The following is a 22,500-nucleotide window of genomic DNA, read 5'->3' on the forward strand; positions in this document are numbered from 1 at the left end:
TTAACTCTAGAGTAGAGCTCTTCCACACTATTTTTTCCCTGATAAGGAAATCCTGAATATTAATATTGAGGGGGGTCACAGCAATTGCCTGGACAGGAGACACAGCTATGTGTCTTTCCTATTTTATTTCTAGCTTATTATCCTAAGCTATAATGATAATAGTAGTGCTAATTGTCTGCATGAATATATTTATCAGTATGATAAATTACCCCATACTCATTTCACCTTTTCCTTTCTTTACAGAAGGACACCAAGGTGAAGTGCGAGGTGATGTACTGCAACCACAAGAGTAAGAACTTTTGTGATCACACCATGTGCAGGTCTCATGCCGCCTGCTCCATCGCAACTGAAACCTTGAGATACGGGGATCCCAAGGATTGCAACGTCTGCTCGGCCTTGATGACCGAGGGTTTCGGCGATCCCAAGTCGACGGAGTCGAGGGATGCCGCGAGGGAAAAGCTTCAGAAGTGGGTACGAGGGTTCCAGAAGAACTCTCCGGGACCGTACCTACCAAGCAAGCTAATGAGAAGCATGCTGTTCCCGAAGGCAACAGCTGATGCCGTTGTACCTCAGGCACGACCCGGGCCTCCTTATGTACAGCTTGCAATTGAGGCCGCCATTAACGAAGCTCTCAAAGGCATGGACATCCATCAGGAGAGGATGTCTGAAGTGTCCTCGGACACCGAAAAGGATCTTCAAGAAGATCCTGACGAAGAGGTGGCCCAACCACCTGGAGATGACGAAGATCTCAAGTCGACAGAAGTGGAGGACCCTCTCTGTCTGTATCAGCATTCCTGCCTATGCCATCAATTTCTTCGGCTCCAACCCCTCCACTAGACCCGCTAGGCCAAGCGGTTGTGGCCCAGATATCACAACTAGTGGACTCTCTACGTAAGGAAAACGTAGATATGCGGAAAGAATTCCGTGAAGCAACCCGCATAGTCACTTCTCGTGGGTCTTACAAGTGACCTAGAGTGTCTGACCTGCCACCATGCTCCGAAACTAATCCCTGGAGGTATGCAGAGTTCATGCCCATGATGAATGGGAAACTCTACATTTTGGAGAAGATGGGGACCATCCCCCTGGATGACATCCAATTCTGGCCAAACCTTGCGGCTTACCCGGAATGTTTCATCCAGCTGAGGAGTGAGCCGGCGTCTAAGGAAGAGACGGAACCCAAGGAAGTCATGGTTTTCGACCACGACAAGGCACAGGCTCTCTTGACGAGAAGCCTAAAAAAGGCAGGGTATACCAACTCTAGAGTTTCTGCGCTGAGCAAGAAACACCCTACTTTTCTTGCTCCTTCGTCAAGAGCTTTCCCCTTCTCGACGAAAGTTCTCCATTGTGTGCTGAAGGCAATTGATGCAGGAAAACCATGTCCTATGCTAGAGGAGTGTAGGCCATTGTCTCTGGCCTTGCCCACTGATGAGAAGGATTGGAACGAGGTCCACCTAACCTTCTCAGTCTCGAAGCTCGACGCGGACATCGCAGGACAGCAGTTCAGTGAGAACCTCCCGAAGCTGTCGGACTTTCTCCTGAGAAGAGAACAGGAGACAAAGGAGAGACTAGCCACCTCTCTTTCCCTCCAGAACTGCATGGAGATGTGCGCAGGCGTTGCTAGCACCCCAGACATGTACACAGTCCTGGCCAAGATGCACATGGCCACCCTAGTCAAGGACTTGTACGCTTATGTGAAGGCCAGGAGGGCCTGCAGGGAGTTTGTGTTTGCCAGTGAATGGTCAAACACGAACCCAGGAAGCTGATCACTTCCTGTATCTAGGGCAAGGACCTCTTCCCAAAGGAAGTAGTCCAAGAGGTAGTCGCAAAAGCCGCCACGGAGAATAGGAATCTTCTCCAAAAGTAGGGCATCTCTGCTAAGAGAAAATCTTCCCCTGATGCTGGTCCCCAACCTAAGAGGAAGACGAAGAAGCCAAGACTGCATTCTCGACCTGTGCAAAATCCCACAGTCACCATGACCACGGTGCCCCAAATGGTTGCTCAACCACAAACCACCTTCCAAGTGATGCCTCAACAGCTGGTAGCCCAGTCATCAGCCTTCAACCAAGGTTTTGAGAGGCACACCACTACCTTTCGACCAAAAGGAAGAGGATCTAGACGGGGCTCCTCAAGAAACCCCTTACGAGGTAGGGGAGGACGTGGTCAGGGTGGCAAACCCTCTGGACCATCCAAGCAATGAGATGCTCCAGGTAGGAGGGAGACTCCTCCACTTTCAGGATTGTTGGACCTTCGATCCCTGGGCCCACAGCCTAATCAAGAATGGACTAGGATAGAAATGGAATAGATCTCCACCTCAGTTCTTCCAACACTCTAAGAATATACCTTAGAACTCTTGAACAAAAAGGTTATAAGGAAAGCAAAGTCCATCAAATTCCAGGGAAGGCTGTTTTGTGTTCCCAAGAAGGACTCGGACAAACTCAGAGTCATTCTAGACTTGTTTCCACTCAACAAGTTCATCGAGAACAACAAATTCCGGAAGCTAACCCTACAACACATAAGGACCCGTTACCGAAAGGGGCGTACACAGTCTCAGTAGACCTGGCAGATGCTTACTGGCACCTTCCAGTCAGTCGCCCCCTCTCCTCCTCCCTAGGATTCAAGCTACAAAAGATAAAGTATGTCTTCAGAGCCATGCTCTTTGGACTAAACATAGCCCCAAGAATCTTCACGAAACTTGTGGACACAGTCGTACAACAGCTACGCTTAGAAGGCGTTCAGGTAGCTGCATACCTGGACGACTGGCTGGTGTGGGCAGCATCCAAGACTGCTTGTCTGCAGGCAACCACGAAAGTGATCCAGTTCCTGGAACATCTGGGATTCAAGATCAACTACAAGAAGTCTCGTCTCTCTCCAGCTTAAGAGTTTTAATGGTTGGGAATCCATTGGAACTCGCAATCACACCGCCTCTCCATTCTACCAAAGAAGAGGAGAGAGATCGCAGGTTCTGTCAAGAGACTACTGAAATCCAACAGGATCTCAAGATGCCAACAGGAAAGAGTACTGGGCTCTCTCCAGTTTGCAGCAGTAACAGACCCAGTGCTAAGAGCAGAGCTGAAAGATGCATCAGGAGTCTGGAGAAGACATGCATCAAACGCTCGAAGAGATCTACAGAGACCGACACCGACCTTACTGCGATCGCTTCTGAGGCCTTGGTCGAAGGTCAAGAGCCTAGCAAGGACTGTTCCCTTACAACCACCTCAACCATCGGTAGTCATTCATACGGATGACTCGACGGAAGGATGGGGAGGTCTATCCCATCAAAGGAAAGCTCAAGGGACCTGGTCATCCCTGTTCAAGACGTTTCACATCAACATCCTAGAGGCCATGGCAGTCCTCCTGACATTGAAGAAGCTATCCCCTCACAGATCAGCCCACATCAAGCCGGTCTTGGACAGCGAAGTGATAGTGAGATGTCTGAACCGACAAGGCTTGAGATCACCCTACATCAACTACGTGATGTTAGCCATCTTTTGCTTGGCAAGAAAGAAAAGATGGCACTTATCAACAGTTCACCTACAAGGGTTCCGCAATGTGACGGCGGACGCTCTATCCAGGCTAAAACTGATAGAGTCAGAATGGTCCCTAGACGCAGACTCATTCTCCTTCATCTTGGAAAAAGTCCCAGACTTGCAGATCGACCTCATCGCAACGAGCGACAACAAGAAACTACCTCAATACGTAGCCCCATACGAGGACCCTCGGGCAGAAGCGACGGACGCCATGTTCCCGCCAACAAATCTCCGGCTGAAGGTCCTCAACAAGCTGAGATCCTTCAAAGGAACAGCAGCAGTGGTGGCCCCCAAGTGGCCCAAGAGCAATTGGTTCACTCTGGTGATAGAACTGAAGTTGAGGCTGTTTCCTCTACCGAACCCAGTTCTATCCCAACTGGTTCAGAAGTCAACTGTCTTCGCTTCATCACTGAGAACCCAAAACCTTCATCTCATGATTTTCTCGCCTTAGCGGTCAAGAAACGATTTGGGATCTCGAAAGACAGTATTGACTTTATAGAAGAATACAAGTCAAAATCAACCAGAAGACAATATGAATCGTCTTGGAAGAAGTGGGTCTCTTTTGTTAAAGCAAAAAAACCGACGGAAATCTCGATAGACTTCTGCCTGTCCTTCTTCATCCACCTTCACGAACAAGGCTTGGGTTCCACCACGATAACTACGTGTAAGTCAGCTTTGACTAGACCTCTTCTATACGCCTTCCAGGTGGACCTGTCGAACGAAATCTTCAACAAGATTCCGAAGGCCTGCGCTAAACTTAAACCAGCAGCCCCTCTGAAGCCAATTTCATGGTCTTTGGACAAAGTCTTGCACTATGCTTCGAACTTGAACAATGAAGATTGCTCCATAAAGGATCTAAAACAAAAAGTGATATTTTTGTTCGCTACAGCCTCAGGGGCTCGAGTTAATGAAATAGTAGCCCTATCAAGAGACGAGGGCCATATTCAGTTCACAGAAGTGGGAGAACTGAATCTTTTTCCCGACCCTACCTTTCTCGCCAAAAACGAGCTACCCACCAAGAGGTGGGGTCCCTGGAGAATCTGCCCTCTGAAGGAAGATGTCTCTCTATGTCCAGTAGTGTCTAAAGGTCTATCTCCGAAGAACTTCAGACTTCAAGGGAGGACAGCTCTTCATAGGCAAAACCTCAGGATCAAACTTATCACTGAAATAACTGAGGGCGAAGTTCACCTACTTCATTCGCAGAGTGGATCCTGACAGTACACCCGCAGGTCATGATCCGAGAAAAAATTGCTTCCTAGATGAACTTTTTTCAGTATATGGACTTTGGTAGACTCCGCTCATACACTGGTTGGAAATCTTCTAGAGTCTTCTATAAACATTATGCGAAGCAAGTGCATAAGATGAAACACTTTGTGGTGGTGGCAGGTAGTGTTATAAAACCTGTCGTCTAGTGCTGCGATGAACAGTGAACTGTTTGGGACTTACAGTTTGGGTGAAAAGGTGTTAACAGCTCCCAGTGTAATACCTTTTATTAAGAGTCACCCTGGTGCCCCTAGGACTGTTCTTTATAGGTGTAGAATCAAACCAATAACACCAGTGCCGTGTGTATACTCGTACGCAGTGTTAAAATTCATCCAACATTTGCAGTGAAATTATCTTGATAATTTTACAATGATTTCGAGTGGCAATGTTTTACTAATACATTTTTTCCCTTACAGGTGATAAATATATATGTACCTTTAGAATGTTTGCTGTACAGGTTATGACTCTATTTTTAATACATTCATTGTTATATTTATGTTGTCTATACAAATAAATATAAAAAATGTATTTGCGTCTTATTTCGCCCCATAAGTAGCTGAATAAAACTAGTCAGAGTTTCTTACTTATTTTTCCTAAAAATAATGTATACACGTGAAGGTGCCTATACATGTGAACATAATTATTGTAAGTTAATTACATTTGTTCCGACATATATACAAACCTTTTTGCTTCCATAGTCAGAGTTGACAGTTTCCTGCAGGGGACAGGAAGCCCTAAGATTGTTCCAAGCTTAGCGGATATGATGAATAATGGTACTGTCATACATTTATGTGGTCTGGGTGACCTTATAGAAGCTGACTCAAGGTTAAGGCACTTATACAAACCCACAGATACAGTACTTTCAAGTAATTCTCTGGTAAGCTTCCATAAGGACGACATGGCTGAGCCCAAAAAAAACGGATTTTGAAGCAAAGCGAAAAATCTATTTTTGGGCGAGATAGCCATGTCGTCCTGATGGACCCGCCCTCCTTTTCTAAGAAAAGGAATATACATATGTAACAATCCCCACCCAAAACTACTCCATCTGTAGCTACCCATGCTTAATTGCAACAAGAAATGGGTCGCCATGTTTGGCGCCGTAGTAGTACGGGAATGGGATCTACATGCTAACCTTGATGACGGCTCCCCTTCATTTTTGACACTTTCCCCTCATAGCGAAAACTCTATTTGGGGTGAAGATTGCCATGTGTCGTATCAAGAAATACGTCCCCTGATATTATGCGATATCCTTAAGAATTTTCTTAAAGGATACTCGCGCCAGGAGTTAGAATTCTAGAGACCTATGGTCAATTCTCTGGGAGTATCACTGTAGCTAAATATCCTTTAGAAAGCTGCCTAAAGGAACCTTCCATCAGGATGACATGGCTATCTCACTCAAAAATAGATATTTTGTTTTGCTTCAAAATCCGTTATCCTCTTGTTTAGGTCCCGACTTTTTATACTATCTTTTATTCATAGCTATGGAAGAAGCAACCTAATGCCCTTATTAACGGTGTCCGAGAAATCAATTGTTCAAAAACAAAATCCTCGAAATCTTCGTACGAAAACAAAATCCTCGAAATCAATTGCTCGAAAAATTATTTATCGAACTATCAATTCCTCGAAAGGCAGATTGCTCGAAAGTAAATGACTTCGAGCATTTTGTATTCGAGCAATTGAACTGGAAAAAGAGAAAGATTGCTTGAAAATAAATAGATAATACAAAATTTTTGCATAAAGTGATTTATCTTTACAATTAAAAAGCAAAACAAAAACACCTTTATGCGCTGCTAAAATTCATAAATTCTGGAAAAATCTGGTTTTCAGTCAAAATTTCAAATGTTACCACAACGTTGGGTACCGGTATAAATGCCAATGTGGATGAGACGAGCCTTAAGAGCAAATTCGGCACCAGTGTCGTATATAGCCTTTAGGCTCCTTCCTTGAATTTTTCTATAAAGGCTTAGACAGTGGAAATTCTTGGCCAGTTCAAAATCAATCATTATTGTTAAAGGCTTGGACACAGGGATTTCTTCTTTTTAATGCTACCAGGAACTTCAGTTTATTAGGTAACAATACATATATAAGAGGCATAATTTTACCTGATTTCACGCCATGTATTGTATAAAGTTCAGCAAAAATAGAGGGAACTGATCTAAAAGTTCCATCAGCAATCCTATTGAAGTAAGATGTCGAGATTTTTTTGGGTTGCAAAAACCAATATACGCCCATCTTGATAGTTCGAGGTTTCCAGAAATAATGATGACCAAGAAACAAATAATAAAAATAAGATTCTTTTTTTTAAAACAGTCATTAACAGCTAAGATAATGGTACTAATCAATTGTTTTTTAACACTCAAGTATTTTCAGTGAACGAAAGTAAGAAGTTTAGAAAATAAAGCTATCAACGACTAAGTAAAAGGTATTTAGCAATGGTGTTTAAAGCTTAAGCATTTTCAATGAACGTTTAAAGAATGTGAATCGGATTTCGATTAGTTTAAAGAATGAATATCGGCTGTCGAGCAATCTGTATTTCGAGGAATTGATAGTTCGAGAAATCATTTTTTCGAGCAATTGATTTCGAGCCTATTTACCTAGAATCCTTATTAACAACCCATGTCTAACTGAAAAGAGATAACAAATGTGGGAAGGAAGATAGAAGAAATCACAATCTCGAAGATGTTGATTAACAGTGGTGCCAGATATGGGGATTTTAGGTGTTTGATGGGAATATTCAGTACAAATTTCTATGGAGAAGAAACAAAGATGAGTAAACCTTTATATTATTGCAATTAGTTTACTTATAATTATAATACGTATAGTGGGTAATTTCTATATTAGTAAAGCTTACATGATCAGAAGAATTTTTTTTTTTTTTTATCATGAGTTTTGGGGATTTTTAGACTAACCCATCTGGCAACACTGTGTTGATTAACCCAATAAGCACCACAGAAAGATTTAGATGTTTGCAGTTATTTAAATATAGTTTATACGGTTAAAATAGACCCAGCGTGATATTAACCAGGTAATCACCTTGTCCTTCTATTACCTTTTCTTGGTTCCATTTTGTGTGTATCGCAAAAATGTTCAATCCAAGCTTGAACCAAGGTGTGTCGCGAACCATGGAGTCATGGAAGGGGGTTCCTATTCCAAAGTAGTTCCCAGTTTTCGGCAGAGCAAAAAGAAGATTGTGCTGGAAACCGTACCTAAAGAGAATGTTCTAGGAAGAAATATTACTATTAATAGCATTAATGATAAAGACGATCGTTAAATAACAGAAAATTTGAATATCATATGCATGTTGGTTCTTCTGGGAAACTCCTAAGTTGAACAGGTTGACACAAGCCTCGTTTTCTAGTCTATATATGAGTGATATACTTTATCGTTGTTACTGATTTTAGAATATATATAATTTCCTATAAAATACTTATATATAGTTTATTTGCTATTCCCTTATTTCCTTTCCTCACTGGGCTACTTTCCCCGTTGGAGCACTACAGCCAACTTTGTAGCTAGGCTAGTAATAATAATAATCTAGGAATAGTCCTGACAAGTATCAAATGACAGATGATACGATACTGATGAGGGCTTAGGTTCTTAAGGAAATAAGATCATAACATTACAATCAAATCACATCTGTAGGAATTGTCACCTTATTCAGTGTAATTAGCAACACTAGATACTATCGTCCACTAGTAAATAATCCAGCGACGGAAAAAGAACCATTGGCTAATTAACTTCACGATGTTATAACCCAGACTCACCTGAATTGCAGACGAAGCACATTTGTGTGTTTTCAGAAAGGCGATGTTGGTTACTGCACTGCAAGTTTCTTGAGTCTGATCCTTTATCAATCCAGGCAAGTTATATGAACTAGAAATAAAATAAGACTGTTATGCCTCGGATTTCATAATTGCATTGAAATATCCTTATTAGATTACTGTATATAACTCTACAATAGTTTCTTGATATATATAAATAATTTCTTTCATCATGAAATCTTTTGTATTAACGTATCAGCATAGTTTTATTGCAATAAACAAAAACTCCATACTCTTGATCAATAATATCCTCAAACGTAGGCTTGATATAACCAGTAGGTCTCTCAGGCTCAACAATCATTTGATTTGAAGGGGAAAATCTGTTAAAATACAATGAAGGTCTTATCAAAACTCTTATCAAGCTATAGACAATAAGACAGGTTAGAATTATACTTCGCTTTATGGAGTGAAATCAACCTATAATGGTCATGAAAATTCAACAGTAACTATAATTTGATAGAAATATATGTAAGAATAGCACAATGAGAGAGAGAGAGAGAGAGAGAGAGAGAGAGAGAGAGAGAGAGAGAGAGAGAGAGAGAGAGAGAGAGAGAGAGAGTAAGGGAATTAAATGCCTGTTTCAATATTACTAATAACTATAAAAATCATTTAAAAGTAGAAACATTCTGATTTTATAACTAGTGAAGGAAATTTAAACTGGAAGTGAAAATTCACTATTATTTGGTCGAACATTGAAAAGGTGCAGAGAGAGAAGGACTAGGATGAGTTAGTTGTTTTTAGATATAAAAAAGCCAGCGAGAGAGAGAGAGAGAGAGAGAGAGAGAGAGAGAGAGAGAGAGAGAGAGAGATACCTACAGTTTTGTTCTGGAATATGTGAGGCCACCAATGAAATGTAGATAGCTGCCACTGCCAATGAGAATCAGGAATAGGCTTATTCTTTTTATTGTGACTCTTGATAAATTCACGGGCGCCTTCATCATTCTCTGGTTTTCGGTTACATAAATTCAAAGAAGATAAGAGAGAAAGGTGAACGTTGGTTTTAAAGATGATATCAAAATGTATAAATAGTATTCGTATTAAATAAACATAGTATCACACACACACACACACACACACACACATATATATATATATATATATATATATATATATATATATATATATATATATATATATATCACTACCACTCGTGATTTCAATCAATGTTAATATCAACCACAATGGAATTTGATACCTAATTTTACCTTGGGAATATATATCCACTGGAATTCATTTATGGTAATAGCTTCTGGCTGGGCAGAGACTCGAACTTGATCCACGCAGCTGAAATCATGCCTATGTGACGGGCCGAGAGAAGGTTGTGAACTCAAAGGCAGTATGAGAGCAACTGAGTTAATTTATTATGGAACACTCTCCTTTATATACAAAACCTCAAGGCAACAGGAAATTTCATGTTCGAAAAAATGACAATGTTACATAGGAGAAACGCAGACATGTCTATTCTGGTTCTTTTTAGTGCGAGGGAAGAGCGAAGATACAAGCATAATATATACAAAAGGAATTATGCACGATTGTGTGACACACGGTTGGTACATGGCTCCCCCCCTAAAAATGACATACTGTACATGTTAAATAGGGCGCCCTGATCTAGAGAGGCAAACTGTAGGCGGGTCATCTGGCAGAAGATAAGCAGGTTTTAGACGATCAATGGAGCCCAGTCTTCTTTGCCCCGAATGTTTAGTAGGAATGCTTTCGAACTGTGGCGGATCACAAGGAAAGGGCCCGTGTAAGGGGGCGTTAGCGGTGCCTTGCTAGTGTCGTTGCGCAGGAAGACGTGCGTTGCAGAGTGCAAGTCTGTTGATATGTGATGCTTGGCTGGGGGCTTGTAAGTCTGGCGGCATGGAGTAAATTTTCCCACGACGTGACGTATGCGCTGGAGATCGTCGGAGGAGGTTGTAGAAGGAAAAAATTCGGCAGGGACGACCAACGGGTCGCCATACACCATTTCAGCTGCCGAGACGTCAAGGGCGTCTTTAGGAGTGGTCCTTAGTCCAAGGAGGACCCAAGGAAGCTGAGTAAACCAGTTGCAATCCTTGCAGCGGGACATCAAAGCTGCTTTGAGGGTGCGATAAAAACGTTCAACCATTCCATTTGCAGCGGGGTTGTAGGCCATTGTCTGATGTAGGGTGATGTCCAGGAGATTCGCTAATGATGTCCACAATTGAGAGGTGAAAGTGGTTCCCCTGTCAGAAGTAATATGCTCAGGGATACCAAATCTTGCAATCCATCCAGAGAGTAAGGCAGATGTACATGAGGCAGACGTTGCAGTTTCCATGGGAATGGTTTCAGGCCAACGAGTGGAGCGATCGATGACGGTAAACAGGTAACAATGTCCTTGTGATGTGGGTAGGGAGCCTACAACGTCAACGTGAATGTATGCAAAACGACGCTGAGGTTGAGGAAAGGTGCCCACTCCTGAATCCGTGTGTCGATGTACTTTGGAAGTTTGGCAAGAAGTACAGGCGCGGACCCAATCCTTAGCATCTTTAGAAATGCCGTGCCAAATGAACTTTGCCTTCAGCAGCTGTGCAGTAGAACGGCACGAGGGATGTGAAAGGCCATGAATGAAATCAAACACCTGCCGGCGCATGGGAGCAGGAATCCAAGGTCGCGGTCTACCAGTACTGACGTCACAGGGGAGGATGGTGTTGGAGCCTTCGAGGGGAAGTCTTTCCAACGGAGGGACGTGCAGGATGTCCTACATGCTTGATACTCTGGATCCTGTCGTTCTGCTTAAGCCAGGGCGTTGTAATCCAATCCCAGTTGAACGGCAGCCAACGTGTTTCTTGACAGGGCATCGGCAACGGGATTCATTTTCCCAGGGACGTATTAAAGGGTGCAATTGTATTCAGCCACGGCGGAGAGATGTCGGCGTTGCCGGGCGGACCAGGCATCAGACTGTCGAGTAAAGGCGTGCACCAGAGGCATGTGGTCTGTGCGAATGACGAAGGGCGTACCTTCTAAGAAATGGTGAAAGTGACGGACAGCCAAGTGCACCGCCAGCAATTCTCGATCGAAGGTAGAATAACCCGATTCTGCCTTGGACAGTTTTCTGCTGAAGAAGGCCAATGGGCAGGCCGAGCCGTTGACCACCTGCTCGAGTAATGCACCAATAGCGACGTCGCTGGCATCGGTAGAGAGAAGGAGAGGGGCATGTGGGATAGGAAAAGTGAGAGCCGAAGCAGTTGATAGGGCCTTCTTTGCATTGCAGAAGGCTGCTTCTTGAAGGGGACCCCACTTCAGGTCCTTTGGCTTGCCCTTGAGGGAGGCGTAGAGGGGAGCAAGAGTGGCGGCAATGGCTGGCAGAAAACGGTGATAATAGTTGATCATGCCCAAAAATTCCTGCAAAGCTTTGACGGTCGAGGGCGGGGGGAAGTTCTGAACGGCTGCTACCCTCTCAGGGAGGGGATGAACTCCTTCAGGAGTGATGCTGTGCCCTAAGAACGACACTTCGTTGGCGCCAAAGGTACACTTGTCGTACCGGACTACAAGGCCGTTTTGTTGCAGGCGGTCGAGCACGATGCGCAGGTGACGGAGGTGTTCTTCTTTTGAGGAGGAGAACACAAGTATGTCGTCCACATAACATACACAGAAAGGGAGGTCCCCTAAGATGCCATCCATGAGACATTGAAACGTGGCCCCAGCATTAAGAAGGCCAAAACAGGAGTAATTGAAGGTGTATGTACCAAACGGAGTGGTGATGGCAGTCTTGGGGATGTCACCTGATAATACCCCTTCAGGAGGTCGAGCGTAGTGAAAACCTTCGCTTTGTGCAGGTAGGAGGTCACGTTGGCAATGTTTAGGAGGGGGTAGTGATCCGGTTCTGTTTGCATGTTGAGGCGTCTGTAATCCCCACACGGACGGAGGGAGCCGTCTTTCTTCAGAACGATGTGTAAGGGTGACGACCATGGGCTGGAGGCCTTTTGGCAAAGGCCCATTTCCTCCATTTCGGCGAACGTCTGTTTGGCGGCTGCCAATCGTTCCAGTGCCAGACGTCTGAATTTTGCGAAGACTGGGGGTCCCGTCGTCTTGATATGGTGATAAATACCATGCTTGGCAGGAACCATGGGCATTTGGCGAAGTTCTGGACGGAAAACTTCCAGGTACGACGTAAGGAGGTGGGCGTAGGCATCCGTGGGTGCGCTAATGTGGAGAGCGAGGTTAGAGGGGGCGGGTTGAAGAGGTGCCGACAAGTATGAGTCTGCGTTGACCAATCGTCGGTGGGCGACATCGACCAGAAGGTGGAAATGAGAGAGGAAATCCGCACCGAGGATTGGCAATGTGACGTCAGCAACGAGAAACTTCCAATTGAATTTACCGTTTCCGAACGATAATGTGAGGTTCTCGTAACTGTAGGTGGGTATCGCAGATCCGTTGGCAGCTACCAAGTGGACGTCGGCAGATGTAGACAGACTACGTCGTGTCTTGAAGAGTTTCCTTGGCAAAAGAGAACGACAAGCACCCGTGTCTACCAAAAATCGCAAGCCCGTTCCTGCATCATGTAAAAAGAAAAGATTAGAAACACGGGAGGCCACCGCCACGAGCGATGGCCTACTTACACGTTTTTTGGCCACTGACAATCCTCGGCACATTTCTTCGCGGTTGCCCCGAATCTGAAGCGGTAGTAGCAAAACTGCGGCGGATGGAAGGTAGTAAGTGGCTGTAGAAGTCGTTTGTTGGGGCACGAGCGATTGGTGGGAGGTGGGCGGCTTTGTCGCTGCTTCGGCGGGTCACGGGGTAGGCGTGTATGTCCTACGGCATTCATGTCAGCTTCGGTTGACGTTGAATAGGCATCCTCTTCGTCAGGGGTGGAGGCGTTGATGGAGGTCTTGAAGTGGCTGTCCATAAGGGCGTCGGCTTTGGTCATCGAGTCCTTTATGGGTAAACTATCGACATCGGGTATGGAAGCGCGTATAGGTCCGGGTAAACGGTGTATCCAAAGGGTACGAAGTAGGTTCACCTCACGAGGAGAGCCGTCTGCGGCAGGTTGAAGGCGAGCGATACTGGTGATTTCCCTGAGGGCAAGCGAAGCCCTTTAGTCCCCCAACGGTTGTTGCGAGAGCTGAAAAAGCTTTGCTATACGGGCGGCTGGCAACGGCGAGTACTGCTGCAGAAGGTATGTTTTGAGGGCATCATACGCTATTGGGGTGTCTCCTTGTTCACAAAGCCAGTCGGATATTTCCGGGAAGGTGTCTTCGGGTATCACCGCGAGAACATAATCTGCTTTGGTGGTTGAGCGAGTCACGCCCTTGATGCGAAACTGGACTTCTGCACGCTGAAACCAAGCAAATGCCTCTCCGCTGGCAAACGATGAAAGTTTCAATGGGGCAGCCACAGCGCCAACTTCTGTAGAGTCCGCCATATTACCAACGATGGAGGGGTGAGGGGGTGGGGGTGGAAAGCAGTAGGAGCGAGTCGACTTTCGGGGTCACCAATGTGACGGGCCGAGAGAAGGTTGTGAACTCAAAGGCAGTATGAAAGCAACTGAGTTAATTTATCATGGAACACTCTCCTTTATATACAAAACCTCAAGGCAACAGGAAATTTCATGTTCGAAAAAATGACAATGTTACATAGGAGAAACGCAGACATGTTTATTCTGGTTCTTTTTAGTGCGAGGGAAGAGCGAAGATACAAGCATAATATATACAAAAGGAATTATGTACGATCGTGTGACACACGGTTGGTACATCTACGAGGACTCTACCAACTGAGTTATCAAGAGAGATATAAGTTTACTACAAGTCACCATACATATTTCTGTCGAATTTATGAATCTGTTCTTAGACTTGTGGCTGATATTTACAGTAATCAAAATCACGAATGTTAGTGATATATATTCATCTTAAATAACCACGCGCTGCAAACTCACAATTCAGCTATCATGGTGGAGATGGGTTTATTTGAAGTCTAAGAACAGATTCCTGAATTCAACAGGAATATAAACGGTGACTTATAATAATATATTTCACTTGATAGCTCAATTGGTAGAATTCTTATAGGCATGATTTCGGCTGAGTGGCACGAGTTCGAATCTCTGCCCTTAAATGTACCATTTTAATTTTTTTCTTTCACTTCATAGGTCCTCATTTGTGTCTAAATATGTTCAGTCACTTTTTTTTCAGGAGCCATTCTTTTATTTGTGTCTTGACCTCTGATACATGTCTGGTGGTCGGTCTCCGTGGATTATCTTCTTAATGATAGGGTTGAGAAGAGTATTGTCCACTGGAGTGAGTCGTCTTTGCTTTTTAAGAGTACCTGTCCGTACAGAAGGAAAAACCTGGAATCAGCCATCATAAAACAATCAAACACAATGAACCTATCTGGGGGCCAATGGAAAGCTGACACAGTGGACAATACTCTTCTCAACCCTATCATTAAGAAGATAATCCACGGAGACCGACCACCAGACATGCATCAGAGGTCAAGACTTCCTCCGAGCGGCTCAACAATAAGAAGACGCACCTGGATGTAATTAAATTTGGCTAATCCTTCCAGCAATTATAACAACTATAGAACAATTGAACACACCCTTTTGCTTTCATATATAAACCGTCACTCTCCACTGTAATCCTCACTTTTACTTTAAATCCTGAAGAGGGTCGATGTTTATTGACCGAAATATAGTGTGATTTATTCATATTTCCCGTGTTTCTTTTATTGGCCTTTTTGAAAAAACATATATATATATATATATATATATATATATATATATATATATATATATATATATATATATATCATTACAGTCCCAGATCTGGGCACAAAAAATAAATTATATATTAGGGCTGGCAAATTACATAACCTCGCCTGTTTGTTTTAACATTTTATACTTAATTAATACCCGGGTTCTGAGAAATTATATAATTCCCAGATGGCAATATATAAAAACACTGAATATCCAAAATCTCTTGCATATACTCAAAACAAAACTGGGTAATTGATTACTTGAACTATTCAAAACAACCTCTTACTTCGATTCTTAGTCAGGGATTACGAGAGCTCTGTAAGAAATACTGGTGATCGAAATAATACACACTTTACAAAAATAAATATATTCTATAGAAATTTACAACATTAATACAGAAATTATCACCAAAATGAACCACTCGAAATATTGAACCTGAAAAAAACCTTAGACCAAGACAAGAAAAGATACTTTAAGAAAATTATACAATCACTTGTTTCACTGGAAATTAATTTATCAGTATAATTGATGAAAATAGTTAAAACTTTAACACTTCAAATTTACATAAAAGTAACTGATACACTTACGAGATTTGGTTCACATAAGGTAATCGAACAGATAGCATTATAAATACACTTCACTGTTTGAACCTAAACTTACAGCGCCAATTGAAAACATTTATATAATACCAGCACGTACAATAATACAATAAATTTTAAATCACCTTCAAAGTTTCATTAATGTTTGAACACATTACACACGATACCTGTTGGGTAAAAAATTATTCGCTTTGGAGAGGGCACACACTCGAGGAACTTGAGGAGAGAGGATGTTGGGTCTCTCACGGGGACAGGCTGGATCTCTTCTGCTGCTTACGATTTCCTGGCGGCACATATATATTGACTTAAAAACTTCTAGATTATTCTAAATAGATTATTCTCATGGTTTGGGGGCAGGCTCTAGCGGCGCCAAAGTTGCCAAATAAGTCCATCGAATAGGAGAACTAACATCACTTGCAAGGCAACCCTCTCCATGCTAACTCCGCCCACCTACCTCTTCAAAACTTTAAAAAGAAAGATAAAACTAACTCTGGGGTTTTCAAGAACATTATAAACACTTGGAAATATAACATGACGCAATAGCTCGTGAAGATATAAAAAAATTACATAAGCCCTCGGTTTCCAGCTTGGTATGGTTTGCACAGCACACTTAGACGAGTTACATAAGACTTTGTAACAAAATACGTGAAATAAAAAGTAGATTCCTAAAAATAACGTAAATATACTAATATTATTGATTATTATAAATTATATGTGAGGTTCGAGGTCTGAGAATTTATTAAACAAATTATATATGTTACACGAATCTTATTAGTTATTATAAATTATATGTGAGGTCTGAGGTCCAAGAATTTATTAAATGAATTATATATGAGGTCCACGAATCTTATTAATCATTATGAATTATATGTGAGGTCCGAGGTCCAAGAATTTATTATATGAATTATATATGAGGTCCACGAATCTTATTAATTATCATGAATTATATGTGAGGTCCGAGTTCCAAGAATTTATTATATGAATTACATATGAGGTCCACGAATCTTATTGATTATTATGAATTATATGTGAGGTCCGAGGTCCGAGATTACCTACCCCAGCACATTAAATCGACACCGGCGTAAGAGGCTACACTATTGCCATGCCAAAAGTTATCCAATCCAGGGACCAGCATTCTGGTGGCCCCGTTTAAAGGTTTAAAGGCCCCTCATGAATGGCAGAGGCAAGGGACAGTGACATTGCCCCAGCAAGCAGGACAATGTTCTGGAAACTGACCAAATATACATATGATCAGCGCCCAAGCCCCCTCTCCATCTAAGCTAGGACCAGGGACGGCCAGGCAATGGCTGCTGATGACTCATCAGGTAGACCTATAGGCTCCCCCATAACCCCCCCCCTCCCCCTCATTAGCTCACAAGGATGGTTAGGTTGCAGACACTAAAGGAATTAACGAGTTTGAGCGGGACTCGAACCCCAGTCCGGCGATCGTCAGGGAGAGACGTTTACTCATTAGGCCACAGCAGCTTTTCTTTTTAGAGAATAAACAAAATCAAAGGAAAGATGCTCATGGAGCCCATGCTTTCGTAAGAACCAAATCAATTGCACAGAATGCCATAAACCACATGATATAAATCTACATGATCATGATTTTGTAATCAATACAGCCTGATGAAAAACGTGAAATACATTTGGGAAAATTGGTACAAAATTACAGATTACATTGTACATTATTTGAAAATGTTACTAATTGATATTTAGTTGACTGTCATTCACCTGTTTTAACACGACTGGGATAAAATTTCTCCTTCTCTTTACATAACTGGTGTATGAATATATGATCATCTGTTCTCATCCTATTATTCACACAATATGTTAAGTTCTAGATGAATCTGGAGTTGTGAACCATTTATTGCAAAGAGCCTGATTAATGTAGTGTACGAGTACCTCTAACTTTCAATGAAATTAAAGGTTTGGCAATTGCAACTTTTGTCATCCAATTCAATGGAACAAAAAATTATATTCATGATGGCATTTTTGCACTGTCTGTGGTAAAATATATAATTACAAGTCTGTATGAATGTCTATATATATATATATATATATATATATATATATATATATATATATATATATATATACATATATATATATGTGTGTGTGTGTGTGAGTATGTGGGTGGATCTACACTGGACTTGACACCTGTCTTGAAGTAGAAATCAGCAGGATCATAGGCATACACTCAACTCAAAATAGGGATCTCTCTCTCTCTCTCTCTCTCTCTCTCTCTCTCTCTCTCTCTCTCTCTGGAAGCGACCTGGCCTTTAATTTGAAGGGGCTAGAGTTCGATCCCAAGTATGAGGTATAAATTTATTTATATTTAAACACGACATTGTGTTGATTATCATCCATATAGATATATATATATATACATATATATATATATATATATATCTGTCTCAATCTATTGTCTTTTTTCTATACTTACGTCTACAAGCTTGCACACAAATATGAATATACGAATAAAACTGCGTGTATATATATACATATATATATATATATATATATATATATATATATATATATATATATATATATATATATACGCAAATACAGACTCACATACAAAATCTTATGCACGCACACATGCATACCTATGTAAAGCAAATAGAAACTCGATTTCTTAAAATAATCTTTTTGAAGAAACAATAAAAAGCATGAAACAGGATCTGCTATATTTTCTTTTTTCAATTTCTATGAATTAGTAATAAATAATATGCTTTGCTATCAAAAATACGAAAGGGATTTTTTTTTTTTGGCACATAAATCATATTTAGGGCACATATTTTAATGAATACTCCACCACTGGCTACATATTAAAATGTTTCATTTCACACAACCTCAAATATATGCAAAATAGGTTTTATACAGTGAGGTTAATGACCTTTTTAAGATTACTATGACTGTCACAAATTGGAGTTCTCAATCACTGAACTCTGTTATAGGTGACGTGTGTCAAGTCTCATAGGGTAATGCGTTGAAAGCCTAATGGTGACAGTCTATACAATCAAAGTGGAGAATTCTACAAAATCTAACAATTCAGCATATTGACAGAGAGACATTGCATTTTATTTGCCGAGGGTAAAGCAGTACCACTCGAGCGAACATAAGAGCAAGTGGGTACTCATCTGAGAGTATCGGGCTGTGTATAGTGTATTCCCAAACCTTTTTGTAATAAAGGGAAAAAACCCATGTTCCGATGTCTCATTATCCGTTGACATGGGACATATATATATATATATATATATATATATATATATATATATATATATATATATATATATATATATATATATATATATATATATATATATATACAGTATATATATATACAGTATATATATATATGTATATATATATATATATATATATATATATATATATATATATATATATATACAGTATATATTATCTTCTTTTCCTTCTTCTTTGTCTGCATCTTTTCCCACTTTTATGTGGGGTCGATGTTTCTGGCCAGCATTCTCCATCTACCTCTGTCCCACACTTCATCACCGTTTAATCGCTTTGATTGAAGGTCATCCTTGATACAGTCCATCCATCTTCGCTTTGGTCTCCCTCTCCTTCTCCTTCCCTGTACCTCCATCTCCATCACTCTCCTCCCAATATACTGTTCATCTCTTCTCATGACATGACCATACCACCTCAGTCTACTTTCTTGGATCTTATCTAATAGTTCTCTAACTCCTGTGGTACCCCTAATTACCTCATTCCGTATCTTATCTCTTCTTGTCACCCCACACATCCATCTCAACATTCTCATCTCTGCCACATCCAGTTTCTTCTCTTCTGTCTTTATTGCCCACGTCTCCGTTCCATAGATCATCGCCGGTCTCACAACTGTCCTGTGCACTTTACCTTTCAACTTAACCCTTATTTGCTTGTCGCATAGCACTCCACACACTTTTTTCCAATTCTTCCATCCTGCTTGTATCCTGTGATTTATTTCTGCCCCTAGATCACCATCCTCTAGAACTGTTGATCCTAAATACTTGAAATTTTCAACTCTTTTTCAATCTCTCTCCTAGTAAACTGACTTCCCCATTCTCCCCATTTTTCAATCTCAAATATTCTGCCTTTTTCCTATTGACCCTCAATTCTCTATTTTTAATTTCTCTTCTCCACTCCTCCAGTTTCTCTTCTACTACCTCTCGCCTAGTGCTATATATCACTATATATCACCAGCAAAAAGCATACACCAAGGAGACTGATCTCTAATACCTTGGGTTACTACAACCATGACCAGATCAAATAGGTAAGGGCTCAATGCAGACCCCTGATGTAGTCCCACATTTACTAGGAAACTTTCTGTTAGGCCTAAACTGCTCTTAACATTTGCTTCAGCCCTCTCATACATATCTTGGGGAGTGATTCTTACGTATTTCTCAGGGACTCCATTTTCTCTTATGCATTTCACATAAAAAGAATAACAGCCATTTAGTTTTCCAGCAAGTCTCCAAGTTTGGGGTTACTAGTCATGTACCATTTTACCAGGACTTCACCGTGCCCTGGTACTAAATTACCGGTTGGTGGAATAGTGGACGGTAGGCTAAGATAGATAATTATCATTTTAGTTTTACTCATATTCATTTTCAGTCTTATATTTGTGCTTTCTTTATTTAAATCTTTTATAATCTTTTGTAATTCTTCCCATGATTCAATAAACAACTATATACAGTATATGTATATATATATATATATATATATATATATATATATATATATATATATATATATATATATATATATATATATATATGTATATATATATATATATATATATATATATATATATATATATGTATACATATATATACATTATATATATGTATACATATATATATATATATATATATATATATATATATATATATATATATATATATATATATCAAGCCACCAAAACCTTCTAATATCCGTCAGATTGTCGGTCTTACACAGCAGCAAATCTATCTGGCTGTCCCTGCCACCGCTACTGTAAGTAAGCAGTCTGTTAATCTTTTTCCCAAAGAAGTTGTTCATTATTGCTAGGTCAAAAGCCACTGCAAAATCAATCACTCTTTCTCCCTCATCATTTCTCTTGCCCACACCCGAACCTCCATGCACTCTCTCTATCCCTTCCCTACTAATTCCCAAGGGGCCATTTAGATCTCCTCCTATAATTACCCTTTCCCTTGCAGGAATTATTTTAAGCTCCTGGTCCATCTCCTCCCAAAATGCATCCTTCTCCTCCTCTGTATATCCAGCTTGCGAGGCATTAGCACACACCACATTGACTATTGTTGCTCTTTTACCCGGGCTTGTGACCGGCACTAAGTTAAGGCTGGCTTACCCCGCTCAGTCGCTGAGTTATATATATATATATATATATATATATATATATATATATATATATATATATATATATATATATATATATATATATATATATATATATATGTATATACACCGGTATATATATATATATATATATATATATATATATATATATATATATATATATATATATATATATATATATACAGGGGCGTAGGAGCATGGGGGCTGGGGGGGGCGGGTTATAGCCCCCCACATTTTTGCTGAAAATATGCTTTTAAACATTCTGAATTACATTTTGTAAATGCATTTCATCTCTGGCAACAGCTCTTGTACAGTCTCACCCTCCCACCCCACCCCCGCCACGTAAGTATCATGTTAGTACCCAGCATCATAGTTTCACAGTCCCGTCACTCGTCACTTGCTTAGTTTTACAGAGAGCAGCCCCAATATTGGGAATCAAGTCACTTATAAGGTTTGATCCCCAGTGCATACCGTGCAAATATATGTTAATCTATCCATCATTACCAAACGCTTTTATAGTAACAAACTACATCATTGATAAGCAGTAATAAACTGAAAACATGACACACGCGAACACATGTAGTTGACGAATATCGCACATATAAACATAGGCCTATGCATGAATGTATGTATATATATATATATATATATATATATATATATGTATGTATATATACATATATATATATATATATATATATATATATATATATATATATATATATATATATATATATATATATATATATATATATATATATTCTTCATAATTCTTTTTAAATATGTATACTTTTATATAATTTCAGAGCTTATGAAGTATAAATTATACATTATTCATACACTTTTAATATGTATATTTTCTGGTCTCAGACATGACTTTCAAATATGTATGTTTATATTAGAAATATGCTTGTTCTTAATTTTGCTTACTTACAATCATTCTATATATATATATATATATATATATATATATATATATATATATATATATATATATATATATATATATAAAACCTATAACTAAATTCAGTTATCTTAATATATGTTGTACAACACAACAGCCATATTGGAAAGCAAGTTGAAACTTGTAGAACGATTTGATTCACCTAATGCTTTCATTTATCTAGATTCACGAAGTAAACAAATGAAAGAATCAAATTTACTGTATTCTTTTCTTACAAGGTCTGATGCTTCATGTTATTATT

The 22,500-nt window shown here is 40.4% G+C and overlaps 1 protein-coding gene across 2 annotated transcripts in view; it reads right to left on the bottom strand.

The window, feature by feature from the left end:
* Positions 1-22,500, bottom strand: part of LOC137639199 (galactosylceramide sulfotransferase-like) — a 33,187-nt gene that overhangs the window by 7,010 nt on the left and 3,677 nt on the right. For both annotated transcript variants that reach the window (XM_068371492.1, XM_068371490.1), the window contains exons 2-5: positions 9,428-9,555; positions 8,845-8,931; positions 8,555-8,663; positions 7,840-8,010 (exon numbers count right to left, since the gene is read on the bottom strand). In XM_068371492.1, the coding sequence (XP_068227593.1) occupies positions 7,840-8,010; positions 8,555-8,663; positions 8,845-8,931; positions 9,428-9,552 (492 nt within the window). In that variant the 5' untranslated portion in view covers positions 9,553-9,555. The remainder of the gene's footprint in view (positions 1-7,839; positions 8,011-8,554; positions 8,664-8,844; positions 8,932-9,427; positions 9,556-22,500) is intronic.

Source organism: Palaemon carinicauda, chromosome 4 (genome assembly GCF_036898095.1).
Source record: "Palaemon carinicauda isolate YSFRI2023 chromosome 4, ASM3689809v2, whole genome shotgun sequence".
NCBI classification, from domain to species: Eukaryota; Metazoa; Arthropoda; class Malacostraca; order Decapoda; family Palaemonidae; genus Palaemon; species Palaemon carinicauda.